The 20,700-nt window shown below is 42.7% G+C and overlaps 1 protein-coding gene across 2 annotated transcripts; it reads left to right on the top strand.

Moving 5' to 3' along the window:
• The first annotated feature begins 15,184 nt into the window (after nt 1–15,184).
• Nucleotides 15,185–20,614, top strand: LOC106588988 (cilia- and flagella-associated protein 20). 2 transcript variants are annotated; one of them, XM_014178585.2, is made up of 6 exons: nt 15,185–15,641; nt 16,178–16,257; nt 16,338–16,449; nt 16,761–16,949; nt 19,461–19,571; nt 20,446–20,614. In XM_014178585.2, the coding sequence occupies exons 1-6, from the start codon at nt 15,558–15,560 to the stop codon at nt 20,446–20,448; spliced, it is 579 nt and encodes a 192-aa protein (XP_014034060.1). In that variant the 5' UTR covers nt 15,185–15,557; the 3' UTR covers nt 20,449–20,614. The 2 variants fall into 2 exon arrangements, with proteins under 2 accessions (XP_014034060.1, XP_014034059.1); XM_014178584.2 differs by having other exon boundaries at nt 15,187–15,641; nt 20,443–20,614.
• The last annotated feature ends 86 nt before the right edge of the window (nt 20,615–20,700 follow it).

Genomic DNA, 20,700 nt, shown 5'->3' with positions numbered 1-20,700 from the left:
TTTTGACAGGAAAATAGTCCAATTCATACACTTATCAAGAGAACATCCCTGGTCATCCCTACTGCCTCTGATCTGACAGACTCATTAAACACAAATGCTTTGTTTGTAAATTATGTCTGTAACGATTGTCAAAAGGAGCAGACCAAGGTGCAGCGTGGTATGTGTTCATCTTGCTATTTATTTGAACTCTGAACACTTAAACAAAATAAACAATGGCACACGACCGTCACGTCTTGCAGGCTTTACACAGCAGTACAAAAATAAGATCCCACAACACAAGGAGGGAAAAGGGCTGCCTAAGTATGGTTCCCAATCAGCGACAATGATAAGCAGCTGCCTCTGATTGGAAACCATACCTGGCCAAAACATAGAAATATAAACCATAGAATGCCCACCCCACACCCTGACCTAACCACAAAGAGAAATAAACCGTCTCTCTCAGGTTAGGGCGTGACAATGTCTGAGTGTTGAAGTGTGCCCCTAACTATCCGTCAATAAAAAATAAAAGTAAAATTGTGCTGTCCGGCTAAGGAATTTTTTATTATTCATACTTTTGCATTTACTTTTGATACTTAAGTATATTTAAAACCAAATACTTTTAGACTTTTACTCAAGCTGTGACGGGATTGTGTAGAGGTAGGTGAAGGAGTCAAGCGCAGGAGAGCAGAGATGCGTATTTAATAGGCAAGTCCCATAAACATACAGGTCAGGTATAATACCAAAACAAACGCTCTCTTGAAACGCTGGTCCCGCATGCGGGATCAACATCCAGCGAAAAATCTTTTTTATTTTTTATTCTCAAACATAGGACTATTTTACACCGTTTTATAGATACACGTCTCCTGAATCGAACCATGTTGTCCGATTTTAAAAAGGCTTTACAGCAAAAGCAAAACATTACATTATGTTAGGAGAGTACATCGTCAAAATAGCCGACCAACCACATGCATCACAAATAACCAAAAAAACAGCTAAATGAAGCACTAACCTTTGACAATCTTCATCAGATGACACTCCTAGGACATCATGTTACACAATACATGCATTCTTTTGTTCGATAAAGTTCATATTTATATATAAAAAGAGCATTTTACATCGGCGTGACGTTCAGAAAATATTTTCTCTCAAATGCATCTGGTGAAGCAGCGCTACAATTTACTAAATTACTATTCGAAAACATTTTTAAAATGTAATATTGTCATTCAAAGAATTATAGATTAACATCTTGTGAATGCAACCGCATTGACAGATTTAAAAATAACTTTACTGGGAAATCACACTTTGCAATAAAAGGGGATGCTATGCTCAGAAAAATAGGCTAGGCGATACAAGTTAGCGCCATCTTGGAACCACCTAATATCAAATATACTCTTGTATACTATTGTAAATATTCCCTTACCTTTGATTATCTTCATCAGAAGGCACTTCCAGGAATCCCAGGTCCACAACAAATGTAGTTTTGTTCGAAAAAGTTAATCATTTATGTCCCAATAGCTTCTTCTTGTTAGCGCGTTCTGAAGGCTACTCAAAATGTACTGTAGCGCGCGGGACTTGTCGTCACGAATGTGCAAAAAATATATATTTAAGTTCGTTCAAACATGTCAAACGTTGTATAACATAAATCTTTAGGGCCTTTTTCAACCAGAGCTTCAATAATATTCAAGGGGGACGATTGCATTGTCTTACTAAATGTTTCGAAAGGGGAGGGTAGCCATGGGCGCCCGTGTCATAGTGGTAATGGCCCTCCCCCTGTGACCAACTTCCAAAGCCCCTCTTTGGTTCAGTTTCTACCATAGAAGACTCAAACCACTTTGTAAAGACTGCTGACATCTAGTGGAAGCCTTAGGAAGTGCTCAATGAATCCTAACTCACGGTGTGTTTTATAGGCAAAGTGCTGAAGGTGAGTCCACAAATCAGATTTCCACTTCCTGCATGGGATCTGTCTCGGGGTTTTGACTGCCATATGAGTTCTGTTATACTCAGACACCATTCAAACATTTTTAGAAACTTTAGAGTGTTTTCTATCCAATAGGAAAAAGGGAATGGTGATGACAAGTAGGGACCTCCAGCACCTCAGCTTCTTGAAGCGGACCAGCCACCACCGGCCTGAGGAGAGACACATGAAACGAGGGGTTAATACGGTAATACGGGGGAGCAGTAACCTATAACACACCTCGTTTATTCTCCTCAGGACTTTAAATGGCCCGACAAACCGCGGACCCAGCTTCCGGCAGGGCAGGCGAAGGGGCAGGTTTCGGGTCGAGAGCCAGACCCGGTCTGCGGTGGCGGTCAGCGCTTGCCTTCTGCCGCCCTTCGGCCTGTTTAAGGTACCCGTGGACGGCCTCCCAGGTCTCCCTCGAGTGCCTCACCCAATCGTCCACCACAGGAACCTTGGCCTGACTCTGATGCCATGGTGCCAGGACCGGCTGATAACCCAACACGCACTGGAAGGGCGACAGGTTCGTAGAGGAGTGGCGGAGTGAGTTCTGGGCCATCTGCCCATGGGATGAATTTCGCCCACTCCCTGGCCGGTCCTGGCAATACGACCGCAGAAACCTACCCACATCCTGGTTCACTCTCTCCACCTGCCCATTACTCTCGGGGTGAAAACCCAAGGTAAGGCTGACCGAGACCCCCAGATGTTCCATAAACGCCTTCCACACCCTGGACGTGAACTGGGGACCCCGATCAGATACTATGTCCTCAGGCACCCCGTAGTGCCGGAAGACGTGAGTAAACAGGGCCTCCGCAGTCTGTAGGGCCGTAGGGAGACCGGGCAAAGGGAGGAGACGACAAGACTTAGAAAACCGACCCACAATGACCAGGATCGTGGTGTTGCCCTGTGACAGAGGCAGATCGGTCAGGAAGTCCACCGACAGGTGTGACCAAGGCCGCTGTGGAACGGGAAGGGGTTGTAACTTCCCTCTGGGCAGGTGTCTGGGAGCCTTGCACTGAGTGCACACCGAGCAGGAGGAAACAAACCCTCACGTCCTTGGCCAAGGTGGACCACCAGTACTTCCCACTAAGACATCGCACCGTCCTACCGATGCCCGGATGACCAGAAGAGGGGGACGTGTGAGCCCAACAGATCAGCCTGTCACGAACCTGACGCGGAACATACACCCGTCCAGCTGGACACTGTGGTGGAGTAGGCTCTACACGCGACGCCCGCTCGATGTCCACGTCCACCTCCCACCTCACCGGTACAACCAATGTTATACAGTACATACTAGACTGGTTTTATGTGACAAAATGTTATACAGTACATACTAGACTGGTTTTATGTGACAATGTTATACAGTACATACTAGACTGTTGTTGTGACAAAATGTTATACAGTACATACTAGACTGATGTTATGTGACAAAATGTTATACAGTACATACTAGACTGGTGTTGTGACAAAATGTTATACAGTACATACTAGACTGATGTTATGTGACATAATGTTATACAGCACAAACTAGACTGGTGTTATGTGACATGTTATACATCCTAGAATGGTTTTATGTGACAATGTTATACAGTACAAACTAGACTGATGTTATGTGACATCATGTTATACAGTACATACTAGACTGGTGTTGTGACAAAATCCAGAGCTACTAAGTTATTTTAAAACCCTAACTCATACTTTATTGTGTATCAATAATATAGGGTAGTATTATTAATAATGCTACAGTATAGCTGTTATTCATAAATCAAACACTTTGCTGGGCCCATGCAACCCCAGACACCTTTGTTGGCTCTTCCTGTTTTCTGAGCCCTAAGCTGAGGCTCGGCTAGAGTTCTAAGGAGCTCCTTAATGATTCCAACATGCCCGGCTTCGACAGCTAGGAGCAGTGGAATGCAGCCATCCTGGACACAGACACAAAGAGATGGAAACAATGACTGTGAGCTGCAACCCAGCACAGCCAAGAGCCAGAGAATCTCTTCAGGGTAAAATAATGTACTGTGAAAGTCAGTGTGGGTGTCCCAAATGGCACCATAGGGCTCTGGTCAAAAGGTGTGCACTTTATAGGGAATAGGGTGCCATTTGTTATTGCTGGTCATCGACGAACATTTGAACATCTTGGCCATGTTCTGTTATAATCTCCACCCGGCACAGCCAGAAGAGGACTGGCCAGCCCTCATAGCCTGGTTCCTCTCTGGGTTTCTTCCTAGGTTCTGGCCTTTATAGGGAGTTTTTCCTAGCCACTGTGCTTCTACACCTGCATTGCTTGCCGTTTGGGGTTTTAGGCTGGGTTTCTGTACAGCACGTTGTGACATTAGCTGATGTAAGAAGGGCTATATAAACACATTAAACCCCCCCCCCCCCCCCCCCCTCCCCAGCAGGAGGAGGAGATTGGATTTTTTTCTGTGCATCAACCAGTGGAGGCTGCTGAGGGGAGTAGACAACTCATAATAATGGCTGGAACAGAACATATGGAATGGCATCAAACACATGGAAAGTATTCGATACCATTCCAGTAATTCCGCTCCAGCCATTACCACAAACCCATCATCCCCAACCTCCTGTGACATCAGCTAGTGAGACTTCAACTGGTGTTTTTTCATTAGCCAGTGTACAAATTAGCTGTTGATGTTGCTGTTGCTTTTTATAATGAGAGGTTGAGCGATGTTGTTGCTGTTTATTTCCTCTTGTAAAGTGTATTGAGACTCTGTGACGATGTACTTTGAATTCACTTGACATGTTCACATGGCCTAGGCTGTTGGAATCCGGCCCACTGCTATTTCAGCACACTCTCTCCTCCATCTTTCCTCTACCTTTGACTACATTACATGACCACACTGCATGACCAAAAAAGTATGTGGACACCTGCTCGTCAAACATCTAATTCTAAAATTATGGGCATTAATATGGAGTTGGACCCTCCTTTTGCTGCTACAACAGCCTCCACTCTTCTGGGAAGGCTTTCCACTAGATGTTGGAACATTGCTGCAGGGATGGGGTTGAGGTCAGGGCTCTGCAGGCCAGTGAAGTTCTTCCACACTGATCTCAACAAGCCATTTCTGTATGGACCTCACTTTGTGCACAGGGGCAATGTCATGCTGAAACAGGAAAGGGCCTTCCCCAAACTGTTGCCACAATGTTGGAAGCACAGAATCGTCTAGAATGTCATTGTATGCTGTAGTGTTAAGATTTCCCTTCACTAGAACTAAGGGCCCTAGCCCGAACCACGAAAAACAGCCCCAGACCATTATTCCTCCTCCACCAAAGTAAATAAATTTGATTGATTGATTGATGGTTACATAGCCTGTGCATTGCATATACAGCACAGTCGGTTATTCCAGTCCTTCGAGATCACACAGCAATACATTTGCTTGACAGATGAGATGAAGTGAGAAGTGATGGATGAGAGGGAGAAGAAGAGTGCGTCCCACTGCGGGTATCATGTGGCAGATATCCTACCTTGTTTGGTATGAGCCGGGCCTCTTTGCTGGATAATTTAAGCAGTGAGTGGATGGTACCGAAGGATGCGATGGCTTGGGAGGCACCAATGTGGAGATTCATCTGGTACTTGGGCTGGTATACCGAAGAGAAAAGGGCCGAACGGAGGCTACGGTTAGGTCGGGAATGGGTTTTGTGATGTAGCCAATGAAGTCCATGTCCGAGATACGTCTGACTATAACATTTGTCCGCTTGATTTGTTATTTATTTATCTAAAACTCAACATCTTAACATTTATATTTTAGTCATTTAGCAGATGCTCTAATCCAGAGCGATTTAGTTAGTGCATTCATCTTAAGATGGGACAACCACATATCACAGGCATAGAAACCAAAAAAAAGATCTGAATAACGTAGAGTCAGAGACCTGGAGGGGGGTTGCAGTGAGATTAGTAGGTGAGATAGATAGATATGGTTTATTATTCTCTTCTCCAGGAGTTTGGCTTGAGTCTCCTGATGATTGACGTGAGGGAGACCCGCTTCTCTGTAGTAGACAGGCTACTGGAGTTAGGAGGCAGCCCTAGTGAAAGGACAAAGATGACAACTTACTCAAACTGGAAATGGTTACTGATGATGATGATGATGATGGACTGATCCAAGGGCAGCAGTAGAATTGTTTCCTCATGTAAGCATATTATTTGTATATTATATACTGTGACATCATGATATGACATTGTAGCAGGATGACTCCCACCCTGCTTCTTTAAAGCAGCAATCAGCATTGGAAACAATAACAAAGCTGACTCCCCACCCCTGTTTCGGTAAAAAGCTGAGTGATTGGATTGAAAAAATGTAACCACGCTCAAATTCATAGACAGAGCTCTGGATACAAGGACTGACCATCCATAATATTAAAATTGTAGTTTTTGTTTACATTTTGTTAACAAACATTGGAGTTAAAAAAAAGATTATATTATGGGTTCTAATGGGGTTGAAATAATCTCATTAGATATTTCTAAATTATATTCTTCAAGAATCAATGGGTAGATATCATTACTTTATAAGTCCAAAAATGGATGTAGGAACTGCTGGGGATGGGGTGAGGCGGGTGCAACTCAATATTAGGAAGGTGTTTTTAATGTGTTGTACAGCCATATATGGTATGGTGTAGATCACCTGTCAATAAAGGGATTCAGAGTTGCTAAAACAAAATCAAATATGGCGGCAGCAACCAATCCATCAGGGATTACACATTTTCTACGAGAGAAGCATTTTTACCCAGACACCACTGCTTTGTGGCGTATTGTATAATGTCTGTAACGTTATATTGAGGGACACCACAGAGAAAATACTTAGGACACTCTGCAACGCGACCTTGAGATATTCCATAAGCCACCCATTATATTTAGATGTAATCATGTAAATAGGTTTTTCGACTTCTGTCCAAGTCTGAAAGAAAAGTGCTCTGTTGGGGTGCAAGACAAGCCTTGTTTGAGAGCAAATAACAATTACAGACCGAGAGGATTCCAATGAGGCAATACCAACAAAAAGGAGAGCGGTTTGGAGCAGTGTGCCATACAGCCATGGTTCACCCAGTTCCACTATTACCAGATGTGTATGTATGATGATCTACCACTATTACCAGATGTGCATGTATGATGATCTACCAAAAAAAATCCTCTAACTGAAAGGAAAGGGGGGATACCTAGTCATTTATACAACTGAATGCATTCAACTGAAATGTGTCTTCCTCATTTAACCCAACCCCTCTGAATCAGAGAGGTGCGGGGGGTTGCCATAATCGACATCCAAGAGACCCAAGAGACCCAACATGATGCTGCCACCCTCGTGCTTCATGGTTGGGATGGTGTTCTTCGGCTTGCAAGTGTCCCCCTTTTTCCTCCAAACATAACGATGGTCATTATGGCCCAACAATTCTATTTTTGTTTCATCAGAACAGAAAGTACAATCTTTGTCCCCATGTGCAGTTGCAAACCGTAGTCTGGCTTTTTTTATGGTGGTTTTGGAGCAGTGGCTTCTTCCTTTCTGAGCGGCCTTTCAGGTTATGTCGATGTAGGACTCATTTTACTGTGGATATAGATACTTTTGTACCTGTTTCCTCCAGCATCTTCACAAGGTCCTTTGCTGTTGTTCTGGGACTGATTTGGACTTTTCGCACCAAAGTACGCTCATCTCTAGGAGACAGAACGCGTCTCCTTCCTGAGCGGTATGACGGCTGCATGGTCCCATGGTGTTTATACTTGCGTCTATTGTTTGTACAGATGAACATGGTACCTTCAGGCGTTTGGAAATTGCTCCCAAGGATGAACCAGATTTGTGGAGGTCTACAATTTTTTTTCTGAGGTCTTGGCTGATTTCTTTTGATTTTGCCATAATGTCAAGTAAAGAGGCACTGAGTTTGAAGGTAGGCCTTGAAATACATCCACAGGTACACCTCCAATTGACTCAAATTATGTCAAATAGCCTATCAAAAGCTTCTAAAGCCATGACATCATTTCTGGAATTTTCCAAGCTGTTTAAAGGCACAGTCAACTTAGTGTATGTAAACTTCTGACCCACTGGAATTGTGATACAGTGAATTATAAGTGAAATAATCTGTCTGTAAACAATTGTTGGAAAGAGTACTTGTGTCAGGCACAAAGTAGATGCCCTAACCAACTTGCCAAAACTATAGTTTGTTAACAAGAAATTTGTGGAGTGGTTGAAAAACAAGTTAATGACTCCAACCTAAGTGAATGTAAACGTCCAACTTCAACTGTATGTTTGGAAACACAACGCTTGTCAAACAGTGTGAAGTAAATCGACAGCATGACTGATTTTCCATCAGTGCCATTATTCATAAATTATTTGTTACACACAAGTGCAATGGTGAGATGATAAATAAATACTTTATATAAGACAGAAATACTCAAGTATATAAACATACATATCTTTGAACTAACAGAAATGGTAGAAGAAAAAAGAAAGTGTTTATGAAGTGACACAGAGACTAAAAAGTAAATCATGGAACAGCCCTTCTGTCGTTAAAGAGTTTGTAACCTCACAGTACTTCCTGCTCTCCAGAATGTCTACATCCTGACTGATGCAAGTAGTCCATCTCGTTCTCCTCTCTCTGCTAATAATCTCTGGTTTCCCCATAGGCTACACAGTATGCCAAAGGCACCACAGCATGGGAACATGCTGGCATTGTCAGACACACACATTTTCTCTAACCTTTAAGCCTGAATCTAACCCTAACCCCAAAACCGTAAACCTAACCCTTAAGGTTTAAAATAGCATTTGAACAAATTCAAAAAGTTGTTTTCCTATCTCTTCGGGACATTCAGGTGATGTAACGGTTGTCATCGGGAATAGAGGACCAAAACGCAGCAGGAATGTGGATGCTCATCTTGTTATTTATTTTTAAATAAAGAGAACACCAAAATAACAAAATGAAGAACGCACGAACAACAAAACAGTCTTGTCATGCTCACACAGGCAAAACAAGAAACAATCTCCCACAAACACTTAACCAAACACATACCCATATATAGGACTCTCAATCAGAGGCAACTAGAAAACACCTGCCTCCGATTGAGAGTCCAACCCCAATAAACTAGACAAAGAAATACAAAAGACTAGAGACCACATAGAAATACAAACCTAGAACATAACCCCAAAACCCCGGAAATAATAAATCAAACACCCTACTACATAAAACACCACCCCGAACCACATAAACAAAATACCCTCTGCCACGTCCTGACCAAACTACAATAACAAATAACCCTTATACTGGTCAGGACGTGACAGGTGAATTGTTAGGACATTCAGGTGAATCGTTAGGACATTCAGGTGAATCGTTAGGACATTCAGGTGACTCGTTAGGACATTCAGGTGACTCGTTAGGACATTCAGGTGAATCGTTAGGACTTTCAGGTGAATCGTTAGGACTTTCAGGTGAATTGTTGGGACATTCAGGTGAATGTAAGGACATTGAGCCCCTTATAAGGTAGGGAAAGAAGTACACACACATGTTGGCATAGTCAGACGTTGCATTCTGCCACTGCAGCGGGACACGGCTGCCAAACCCAGAGAGAAACCCTCTCAGATCAGACATCTCTTTGCTCTGGCTCTCTGGCTTCAGTCAGACAGCTCTAAATCCGTCCAGACAATGCTGTGCGATGTGCACATCTGCACACACTACTGCAAGTGACAAGGGATTAACGTCCCAGCACACACAGTGTTTACTGGACCGATTAGGACAAACCATTTACCAAACCTCTAATGTAACACCAGATGTGAGGATCAGATCAAATCAGTGTTTCTTATATGTAGAAAGTCATTTTTTTCTGAAGTAATGTGTTGAAACTTTGTTGATCTTCTGGATCATCATGAGAGAAAGGGTTCCTCCCAAATAGCATCCTATTCCCTATATACTGCACTACTACTACTTATTCCCTATATACTGCACTACTTTTACTTATTCCCTATATACTGCACTACTATTACTTATTCCCTATATACTGCACTACTATTACTTATTCCCTATATACTGCACTACTATTACTTATTCCCTATATACTGCACTACTATTACTTATTCCCTATATACTGCACTACTATTACTTATTCCCTATATACTGCACTACTACTACTTATTCCCTATATACTGCACTACTACTACTTATTCCCTATTGTTACGTGAATTGAGTTATCAATGTTCTTAAACCGAACTTCAATTTAAACTACCCCACTACTACTACTTATTTCCTAAGTAGTGCACTATATAGGGAATAGGGTGCCATTTTGTACGCAACCAAAATGTCTAGATGGGTAAATAAATGATGAGTCAAATTTCCAAATATTGGACAATCAACTTTTTGAGGCCACATTGCCAAAGATATTATGTCAAGATACGTATTTCTAAAAGGGAAAAATGAACGAAAGTCAGTTGCATAAAAGCCATTCTGCAGTCCTAAAGGAAATATGATATTTGTTTTTGCCCAGCGTTTTGAGCACACTTTTTTGTTTTGAGCACTAGGCCTACATGCAAAATGAGAATGATAGTATTTATTGCATTCCAATAGCAGAATATATCTACCAAAGATAAATTATTTATGTGGATACACTGAAAACAAATAAATAGCTACAGGCTTAAATCCAAACTCCTGGGGGATTTTATGCATGGAGAGGAGCAATTGCACAGGTCCCTCCGTATGCCATAAGTCAGTAAGGGTTTGCATGGATTGTAGGTTTGAGCTGAAGTGGAAACATTAGGGTAGAACAGCAACAATAGACCACAATTATAAACTATAACGCATCAAATGAAAATATGAAATGAACTGATCCTGGGAGAAAATGTATCAGAAAATACAACACTTGGGCTCATACTAAACAGAAACATGGTGGGGATCTTACAATGGAGACTATGATACATACACTATAGCTCAATAATGATTCAGAATTCACTATTGTTTCATATGGAAAGCTACAGCTAATTATTTCTTGCTTGATCAACCATCTGAGCAGCAAAGGTCTATAAAAATCATTTTTGATCATATCTTATGGCTGGTAAAAGTCATGGCTACTGCCATTGGAAGCCTGGTATAGCACATGAGTAACCCTTAAGTCTGGCCTCAGGCTAAACACAATGACTGGCCAACAATTGAAAGCCTTATTCTGTATGAAGAGGACACAATAAAACACCTGTAGATGTTGACTACGTTAGTTGACCTTTTTACTACTTTACACACTTATATGGGGATTCCATCCCTGTAAACTTAATTTGCCTGATGACATGCTAGTGAAGATGGAGTGTCTCATTTCATACAAGCGTATTTGTTGCCACATTTGCTCTCCTCCCTTCCTCTTCTTCTTGATCACCTTTGACCTTTTTGTACAGGAGGTAAAGTGAGGATGGAGGAGAGTACTCGAAGAGTTGAGCCAAACCAATTCATAATCTCCAAAGGAGATGTGCTTTAAAGGTGGGATACTTTTTCTGGGGTTCCGATAGCCTACAGCGCTACCAATGAAAAAGTTAATTGAGAACTCAAGGGTAAATGACTGTAAAACGCACAAAAACCCATTGTGTCTTGTTTGAAAAAGTTAATATAATGCTTTTATTAAGTTACATGGCAGGACAAAGTAAACATTATACCAATTCAAAATAGTAAAGGGAGTCATATAAAGCAGTATTGTATGTGGAACCGTGAGCAGGGCAGACTACTTTCCTAAACAAGCTTTCAAATTTTACCCAATAAAGGAACAATTCCCACTGTCAGTAGGCCTAGAGCATTTTCAGATATTCAACTGCGTTTGTGCTCAATCTACTTCAAAATGCTCAAGATTTCATAGATTTGAACTGCCTGGAACACAACAGCTGTACACATGACAATGACTTTTATAGTGAATGTGGGGAGAAAAAGACCTAGTGAAATGATTAGTGTGTCTAGTTATCACCACTTTATGGCAGTGTGCGTTATTCATTTAATAAGGGAGGTTTCAGTGATTATATCACACATTTTGGAGGTTCCTAGCACTGTCCCTGTTCCACGACAAGAATAAAATGTGTGAAAAATGTATCCAAAGGTTTAGCATTCGATATATGTCAAATGTTTGTTCCCTCATTCTCATAATTTAGTTTTTCTTCCCTCATCCTCACCATTGTGCTGTGTCTCTTCCCTCATTCTCACCATTGTGCTGTGTCTCTTCCCTCATCCTCACCATTGTGCTGTGTCTCTTCCCTCATCCTCACCATTGTGCTGTGTCTCTTCCCTCATTCTCACCATTGTGCTGTGTCTCTTCCCTCATTCTCACCATTGTGCTGTGTCTCTTCCCTCATCCTCACCATTGTGCTGTGTCTCTTCCCTCATTCTCACCATTGTGCTGTGTCTCTTCCCTCATTCTCACCATTGTGCTGTGTCTCTTCCCTCATTCTCACCATTGTGCTGTGTCTCTTCCCTCATTCTCACCATTGTGCTGTGTCTCTTCCCTCATCCTCACCATTGTGCTGTGTCTCTTCCCTCATTCTCACCATTGTGCTGTGTCTCTTCCCTCATTCTCACCATTGTGCTGTGTCTCTTCCCTCATTCTCACCATTGTGCTGTGTCTCTTCCCTCATTCTCACCATTGTGCTGTGTCTCTTCCCTCATTCTCACCATTGTGCTGTGTCTCTTCCCTCATTCTCACCATTGTGCTGTGTCTCTTCCCTCATCCTCACCATTGTGCTGTGTTTCTTCCTCATTCTCATCATTGTGCTGTGTCTCTTCCCTCATTCTCACCATTGTGCTGTGTCTCTTCCCTCATTCTCACCATTGTGCTGTGTCTCTTCCCTCATCCTCACCATTGTGCTGTGTTTCTTCCTCATTCTCACCATTGTGCTGTGTCTCTTCCCTCATTCTCACCATTGTGCTGTGTCTCTTCCCTCATTCTCACCATTGTGCTGTGTCTCTTCCCTCATTCTCATCATTGTGCTGTGTCTCTTCCCTCATCCTCACCATTGTGCTGTGTTTCTTCCTCATTCTCATCATTGTGCTGTGTTTCTTCCGTCATTCTCACCATGGTGTTGTTTTCATTCTGGATTGAGGGTAAAGTCGCTGTGCCCAGCTGTGTGATAAAAGCAATGGAATAGAACCCAGGGGAGATGCCGAGTGTCTCCACCATTAAGGTCAGCGTCACCAGAGTATGCAAAGCTGTCATCAAGGCAAAGGGTGACTACTTTGAAGAATCTAAAAATCAAAAATATATTTTGATTTGTTTAACACTTTTTTGGTTACTAAATTATTCTATATGTGTTATTTCATAGTTTTGATGTCTTCACTATTATTCTACAATGTAGAAAATAGTAAAAATAATGAAAAACCCTTTAATGAGCAGCTGTGTCCAAACCTTTGACTGGTTCTGTACATCATTTATTTATTCTTTGCACGTGGGTATAAACTGTCCTCGTGGCAGGTGTAATTCTGAAAGTAGCATTCTGATTGTATCATTTGTGCTTCAAGTTTACCAGTCTTTGTAGAAGGTAGAATAAGATGCATATCCACCGCCACTATCCGCACCACTAGTTCAACTTTTGTAACCCTGCCCGTGTGCTCTTGTTACCTTGGATTCTGTGAGTTTGCCAAAAAGCCCACTTCTCCCGCCAAATCACGAGCTCTATTTTGTTGGCTAAACATGATGATTATGGAGCTCTGATAGGACTCTATCTCCTCCTCATCTGGTGTGAGTGTCCTGTGTTATTAGAATAATTTTAACCTTTATCTGGGATTGGAATAAATCATTAGTTTTATTTTGTCTAATCAAAAACACAATAAGCACTTTGATGAAACGGAAGAGGTAATTCAGGTGTTGCAAAAATATTTGGGGAGTGAAACGGTGCTACACTGTTGCAGTTATGTTTTTAGACAGTCCCCTTTTTTAAAGACAGCCATGCCAGAGATATTACGGAAAGGAGGAGATAGAAATTCTATAGACCCCTTACCCGTACACAACACACTGACGTAAGGTACAGATGCGTGCGACTCTTGGCTGCAGCAATAAAGCCATCGCCATCTGCGCCCATTCACTATAGCCTAGATTTAAGTTTTTATGAATTCTAAACAAAATATATTTTTGGGGTTCTCATACGCTTGCAATGATGTTTTGATTATTGCTTGAACAGTCACTAAGATTATATTTACATTTACATTTAAGTCATTTAGCAGACGCTCTTATCCAGAGCGACTTACAAATTGGTGCATTCAGCTTATGATATCCAGTGGAACAACCACTTTACAATAGTGCATCTAAATATTTTAAGGGGGGGGGTTAGAAGGATTACTTTATCCTATCCCAGGTATTCCTTAAAGAGGTGGGGTTTCAGGTGTCTCCGGAAGGTGGTGATTGACTCCGCTGTCCTGGCGTCGTGAGGGAGCTTGTTCCACCATTGGGGTGCCAGAGCAGCGAACAGTTTGGACTGGGCTGAGCGGGAACCGTGCTTCCTCAGAGGTAGGGGGCCAGCAGGCCAGAGGTGGATGAACGCAGTGCCCTTGTATGGGTGTAGGGCCTGATCAGAGCCTGAAGGTATGGAGGTGCCGTTCCCCTCACAGCTCCGTAGGCAAGCACCATGGTCTTGTATTTAGTTGTTATCTTTGTAAAATAACTATTTTGAATGCAGGAATTGTTGGCATAGAATGCTAAAGCTCATTGACATAGGCTGTAGCAAAAGCTAGCCAAAGAACTATTGTACTGGTTGAAAGGTTTTTGAAGTATAATGCAGTTGGTTTGGCATTGTAACCGATGTGAAATGGCTAGTTAGTTAGCGATGGTGTGCGCTAATAGCGTTTCAATCGGTGACGTCACTCGCTCTGAGGCCTTGAAGTAGTTGTTCCCCTTGTTCTGCAAAGGCCGCGGCTTTTGTGGCGCGATGGGTAACGAGGCTTCGTGGGTGTCAGTTGTTGATGTGTGTAGAGGGTCCCTGGTTCAAGCCCAGGTTGGAGCGAGGAGAAGGACAGAAGCTATACTGTTACACCATGACACAAACATTATATTAAGCAGGACATTCATACAAGCCTGAAAATACAATTATAATCCAAAAGTAGTGTGAAATGCACTCATAAATAACATCTAAATAGAGGCTTTTTTTTTGTTGCTGGATTTCTAAGAACTGCCCCATATTCTGCCACCAGTTTGCGAGCATCGCCCTCCTGCGGCAATCTTTTACAAACACAGAAAGGGGTGTATGAGGCCCAACCTAAGTACGAGCTGGCTCTATGGAGTTTCCCATCTCCTCCAAAGTGTCTCTGGCCCCGCTAAAGCTTTGTGTTACCATGGTAGCTGATATGAGTCAACAATGAAGTCCGCTGTGATAAGTGGGCCGCCTTACATTTTATAGCAACTCAACAATACAAAAGGGGAAACGGCGAGCAAGTGCATGGTTTATATTGCTGGTACAGACAGTGGTGCCGGACGGCAATACTTTAGTAACATTTAGGGTTTTCTGAAGGTACTTTTCATAGAAGACGCGTATCTTTTTGGGCGTTTTGCGAGGCAGAAGGAATCGCCATTATTGTGTGCCACACGTAACTTGGAGTTGAAGCATAAGCTAAATCAATTAGCTAAACTAAAGTAACGTTAGCAACAAGTAACAACACATGCACACGAGACGGCGTTATAAACGCACACAAAATGTTTAAAAACACATTTCAAAGTGGATTCCTATCTATATTGTATAGCATTGGGAGCAAACCTCTTCAGATATGGGATAAAAAGGTAAGCAACGATTTACAGAAGCTTACGCATGAATTTGCTTGCTAATTTGACAAGGCTAGGTAACATTGGCTAGCCACAGTAGGTAACGTTAGCTAAAGCTTTATTGCAGGGTTTGGTATGGTGGTGAGCTCCAGAGAGCAAGTAGCTAACTTTAGCCATATAACTAGCTAGATAACTAGTTTGCGCATGACACTGCAGTATAAATCTAGAAGTTAGCTAACGTTACTAAAGTTAGTAGCTAGCTGATCTGTGGTCCTCAAACTGCCCAGTGTCTAGCTAGCATTAGGGCATGTCATGCTGTAAGCTTTGTTTTAACTCAGATTTGAAGGCTACTGTGTTGTCGTTGTACTCCTCATGCCACTGTCATAAGCAGGCCTTTAGTTAGTTAGCTAACGTCAGTTTATTAGCTAGGTTAGATACCCATGAGTTAATCAGAGTGTGCCTAATCTTCCTGAGTTCACATTCAATAAAACACATTTCTTAAAAGTAATAGTACACGCTAGCTTACCCATTTCAAAATGTTGCTTGTGCTATAGGTCAGGAACGGCCACATAAAACGGATTACAGACAATGACATCCAGTCGCTGGTGCTTGAAGTGGAGGGAACAAATGTCAGGTAAGCTTGTTCCATGTTCACCAGCCTGTTTTCTCTTACTCAGGCAACCACATCTAACCATTTGTCCTTAAATTCAACAGCACAACCTACATCACATGTCCGGCAGACCCAAAGAAGACACTTGGCATCAAACTACCTTTCTTGGTTATGATCATCAAGAACTTGAAGAAGTATTTCACCTTTGAAGTCCAGGTAGGTTATCATCCAAGTCAACAAATAGATCCATTGCATATGTATACAAAGAAAGCTATACGCTATTGTAAAACATGTAAAGCAATTCTTTATACAACAATGCCTGATTGACACTATAGGGCTGACCCGTACTGCACTGGCTCGTTTAAAGGCTATTCTATTCATATTCTTCTTTACAGTGCGGTTCCAGCTACTATGGTGGATGCGTAACCAGGCCAGTCCAGTACAGCTTGCTTCGATTTGGCTCAGTGGTGTGAAAAGGGTACAAGTGATCAGTTTGACTGAGCTTAGCTCTCCCTTTCCAATCGCAGGTGTTGGATGACAAGAATGTGAGGAGGCGGTTCCGGGCCAGTAACTACCAGAGCACCACGCGGGTAAAACCCTTCATCTGTACAATGCCCATGAGGCTGGATGACGGCTGGAACCAGATCCAGTTCAACCTGTCCGATTTCACACGGCGGGCCTACGGCACCAACTACATCGAGACACTCCGTGTGCAGGTCAGTCAGAAAGGCTCATGGACCAGGGTCATGGTCCAAGATACACTATACAGAGCTCTTACCTAGCCTGGTCCCAGGTCTGTTTGTGCTGCCTTGCCAACTCCTGTGGTCATTGGCATGCCAAGTTTGGTGACCATAGGGGTTGGAAAGACAGTACAGACAGACCTGGGACCAGGCTATCTCTTACGTCAAACCTTGAATTATCAGTTAGGCTATGTTTGGAACAAGATTAAATGGCACATTGCATTACCTTGCCTGTATTTTATACACAGGAAAGCAAAGGCTAGCTTTTTCAAACAGAAATTTGCATCCTGTAGCTCTAACTCCAAAAGGTTTTGGGACACTGTAAAGTCCATGGAGAATAAGAGCACCTCCTCCCAGCTGCCCACTGCACTGAGGCTAGGTAACACTGTCACCACCGATAAATCCACAATAATCGAGAATTTCAATAAGCATTTCTCTACGCCTGGCCATGCTTTCCTCCTGGCTACCCCAACCCCTGCCAACAGCTCCGCACCCCCCGCAGCTACTTGCCCAAGCCTCCCCAGCGTCTCCTTCACCCAAATCCAGATAGCAGATGTTCTGAAAGAGCTGCAAAACCTGGACCTGTACAAATCAGCTGGGATAGACAATCTGGACCCTCTTTCTAAAATTATCCGCCGCCATTATTGCAACCCCTATTACAAGTCTGTTCAACCTCTCTTTCGTATCGTCCGAGATCCCTAAAGATTGGAAAGCTGCTGCGGTCATCCCCTTCTTCAAAGGGGGCCATCCCCTTCTTCAAAGGGGGTGACACTCTAGACCCAAACTGTTATAGACCTATATCCATCCTGCCCTGCCTTTCTAAAGTCTTCAAAAGCCAAGTAAATAAACAGATAACTGACTGTTTCGAATCCCACCGTACTCTCTCCGCTGTGCAATCCGGTTTCCGAGCTGGTCACGGGTGCACCTCAGCCACGCTCAAGGTACTAAATTATATCTTAACCGCCATCGATAAAAGACAGTACTGTGCAGCCGTCTTCATCAACCTGGCCAAGGCTTTCGACTCTGTCAATCACCGTATCCTTATCGGCAGACTCAACAGCCTTGGTTTCTCAAATGACTGTCTCGCCTGGTTCACCAACTACTTCTCAGATAGAGTTCAGTGTGTCAAATCGGAGGGCCTGTTGTCCGGACCTCTGGCAGTCTCTATGGGGGTGCCACAGGGTTCAATTCTCGGGCCGACTCTTTTCTCTTTATATATCAACGATGTTGCTCTTGCTGCGGGTGATTCCCTGATCCACCTCTACGCAGACGGCACCATTCTGTATACATCTGGCCCTTCTTTGCACACTGTGTTAACTAACCTCCAAATGAGCGTCAATGCCATACAACACTCCTTCCGTGGCCTCCAACTGCTCTTATGCTAGTAAAACCAAATGCATGTTTTCAACCGTTCGCTGCCCGCACCCGCTCGCCCGACTAGCATCACTACTCTGGACGGTTCTGACTTAGAATATGTGGACAACTACAAATACATAGGTGTCTGGCTAGACTGTAAACTCTCCTTCCAGACTCATATTAAACGTCTCCAATCCAAAATTAAATCTAGAATCGGCTTCCTATTTTGCAACAAAGCCTCCTTCACTCATGCTGCCAAACATACCCTCGTAAAACTATCCTACCGATCCTCGACTTCGGCGATGTCATTTACAAAATAGCTTCCAATACTCTACTCAGCAAATTGGATGCAGTCTATCACAGTGCCATCTGTTTTGTCACCAAAGCCCCATATACCACCCACCACTGCAACCTGTATGCTCTCGTTGGCTGGTCCTCGCTACATATTTGTCGCCAGACCCACTGGCTCCAGGTCGTCTATAAGTCTATGCTAGGTAAAGCTCTGCCTTATCTCAGCTCACTGGTCACGATAACAACACCCACCCGTAGCATGCGGTCCAGCAGGTATATCTCACTCGTCGTCCCCAAAGCCAACACCTCCTTTGGCCGCTTTTCCTTCCAGTTCTCTGCTGCCAATGACTGGAACAAATTTCAGAAATCGCTGAAGCTGGAGACTTATATTGCCCTCACTATCTTTAAACATCAGCTATCTGAGCAGCTAACCCGATTGCTGCAGCTATACATAGCCCATCGGTAAATAGCCCACCCAATCTACCTACCTCATCCCCATATTGTTTTTATTTACTTTTCTGCTCTTTTGCACACCAGTATTTCTACTTGCACATCATCATCTGCTCATCTATCACTCGTGTTAATTTGCTAAACTGTAATTACTTCGCTACTATGGCCTGTTCATTGCCTTACCATCTCACGCCATTTGCACACACTATATATAGACTTTCTTTTTTTCTATTGTGTTATTGACTGTACGCTTGTTTATTCCATGTGTAACTCTGTGTTGTTTGTGTCGCTTTGCTTTATCTTGGCCAGGTTGCCGTTGTAAATGAGAACTTGTTCTTAACTAGCTTAAATAAAGGTGAAATAATTATAATTACATTTTTTGGGTTCCAGATCCATGCAAACTGCCGCATCCGGAGAGTGTACTTCTCTGACCGACTGTACTCAGAAGATGAGCTCCCTGCAGAGTTCAAACTGTATTTACCCGTACAGAACAAAGCAAAGGTGAGCACAAATAATGTCAATTTCAAGATAAATGTTACTTTGTCATAATGTAGGCCTACAGCCAATGTTTCCTAAAAGAAATTCCGGCACTGAGCTAATTTTCGGGATGCTGAGCACAAACTTGAGCGAAAATTCTGTGCCACCTCTGGCGTGCGTTTACTGTGAAGACTGAGGCCATGCTTAAGTTAGTTTGCTACTGTGGCTATTTGATCATAATGTAGGCCTACCAGAGTGGCCTATCATCAAAAGCATCCCATAAGATTTTAACATGGAACTGACTATTGAAATAGTGAATAATAGTTCTATGATACAGCCTACAGTAGCAGTGTGATGCTTATTGGCTGCCCATCTAAAAATACAGCACTGCGACATAAAAAAAGCTTTTACCTGACTCGCTTTTCAAAGATGGCTATAAATGTACACATTTTATGCTTTTGTTGGAAGCCATCACTCCCCCATTGCTGACTAGCTATAACTGGGGAAAAAATATCTTGCTTTGATCTCAAAACAAGCACATCTATTCGCAACCGCTCGTGCCTGTCAATGCAATAGAATTCCTCCGATGATGATGCGTTCTGCCTAAAACTGAGTCGTGCATAGTTCATTTTGTTTCAGTATGTTGCATTGAAAGGGGGCTAATATTATGTCAACTCGAACGTTGACAGTGAAGTTCAGTCTCGTGCGTCTTTGCGGGCTGGTATTTCTTCTGGACTGCACAGCTCATACAGTCTGCACACCAAATTCCCTTTATAGTGCACTACTTTTGACCAGGGTCCATATGCATCTCAAAGAATGATCTGTTGAAGAAAAGTACAATATGGATTGCAGTTCTTGTAGCTAATTGACATGTTTGTCTTTTGTATTTTTATAGCAGTAGGGCAGCTGAATCGATTCTCCTACCCCATACCAGATGTGAATTTTATCTGCAGATTGTCTGAATTTGTTGTAATGTTCATTTTTTTTCATATTTTGGAACCATGTGATTGTTGCTTAAATTCTTGTTTCTCTGCACAATAAACATTGTTTAGCAGAAAAATCAGCAATTCCAAGTGGAACCCTCAATTATTGTGCAACAAATGAATAATTGACAACAGCACTGGACATGGTAAACTCATGGTTATTACATTAT

The sequence above is a fragment of the Salmo salar genome, chromosome ssa27 (genome assembly GCF_905237065.1).
Source record: "Salmo salar chromosome ssa27, Ssal_v3.1, whole genome shotgun sequence".
In the NCBI taxonomy this organism is placed as follows: Eukaryota; Metazoa; Chordata; class Actinopteri; order Salmoniformes; family Salmonidae; genus Salmo; species Salmo salar.
This window is presented reverse-complemented; position numbering and strand designations above follow the sequence as displayed.

Bases quoted from the DNA above. Each gene is read 5' to 3' on its own strand.
- LOC106588988 (XM_014178584.2), top strand. From the start codon at position 15,558: ATGTTTAAAAACACATTTCAAAGTGGATTCCTATCTATATTGTATAGC. The intron at 16,258-16,337 runs GTAAGCTTGTTC...TAAATTCAACAG, and splicing joins GTGGAGGGAACAAATGTCAG to CACAACCTACATCACATGTC. The intron at 16,450-16,760 runs GTAGGTTATCAT...TTCCAATCGCAG, and splicing joins ATTTCACCTTTGAAGTCCAG to GTGTTGGATGACAAGAATGT.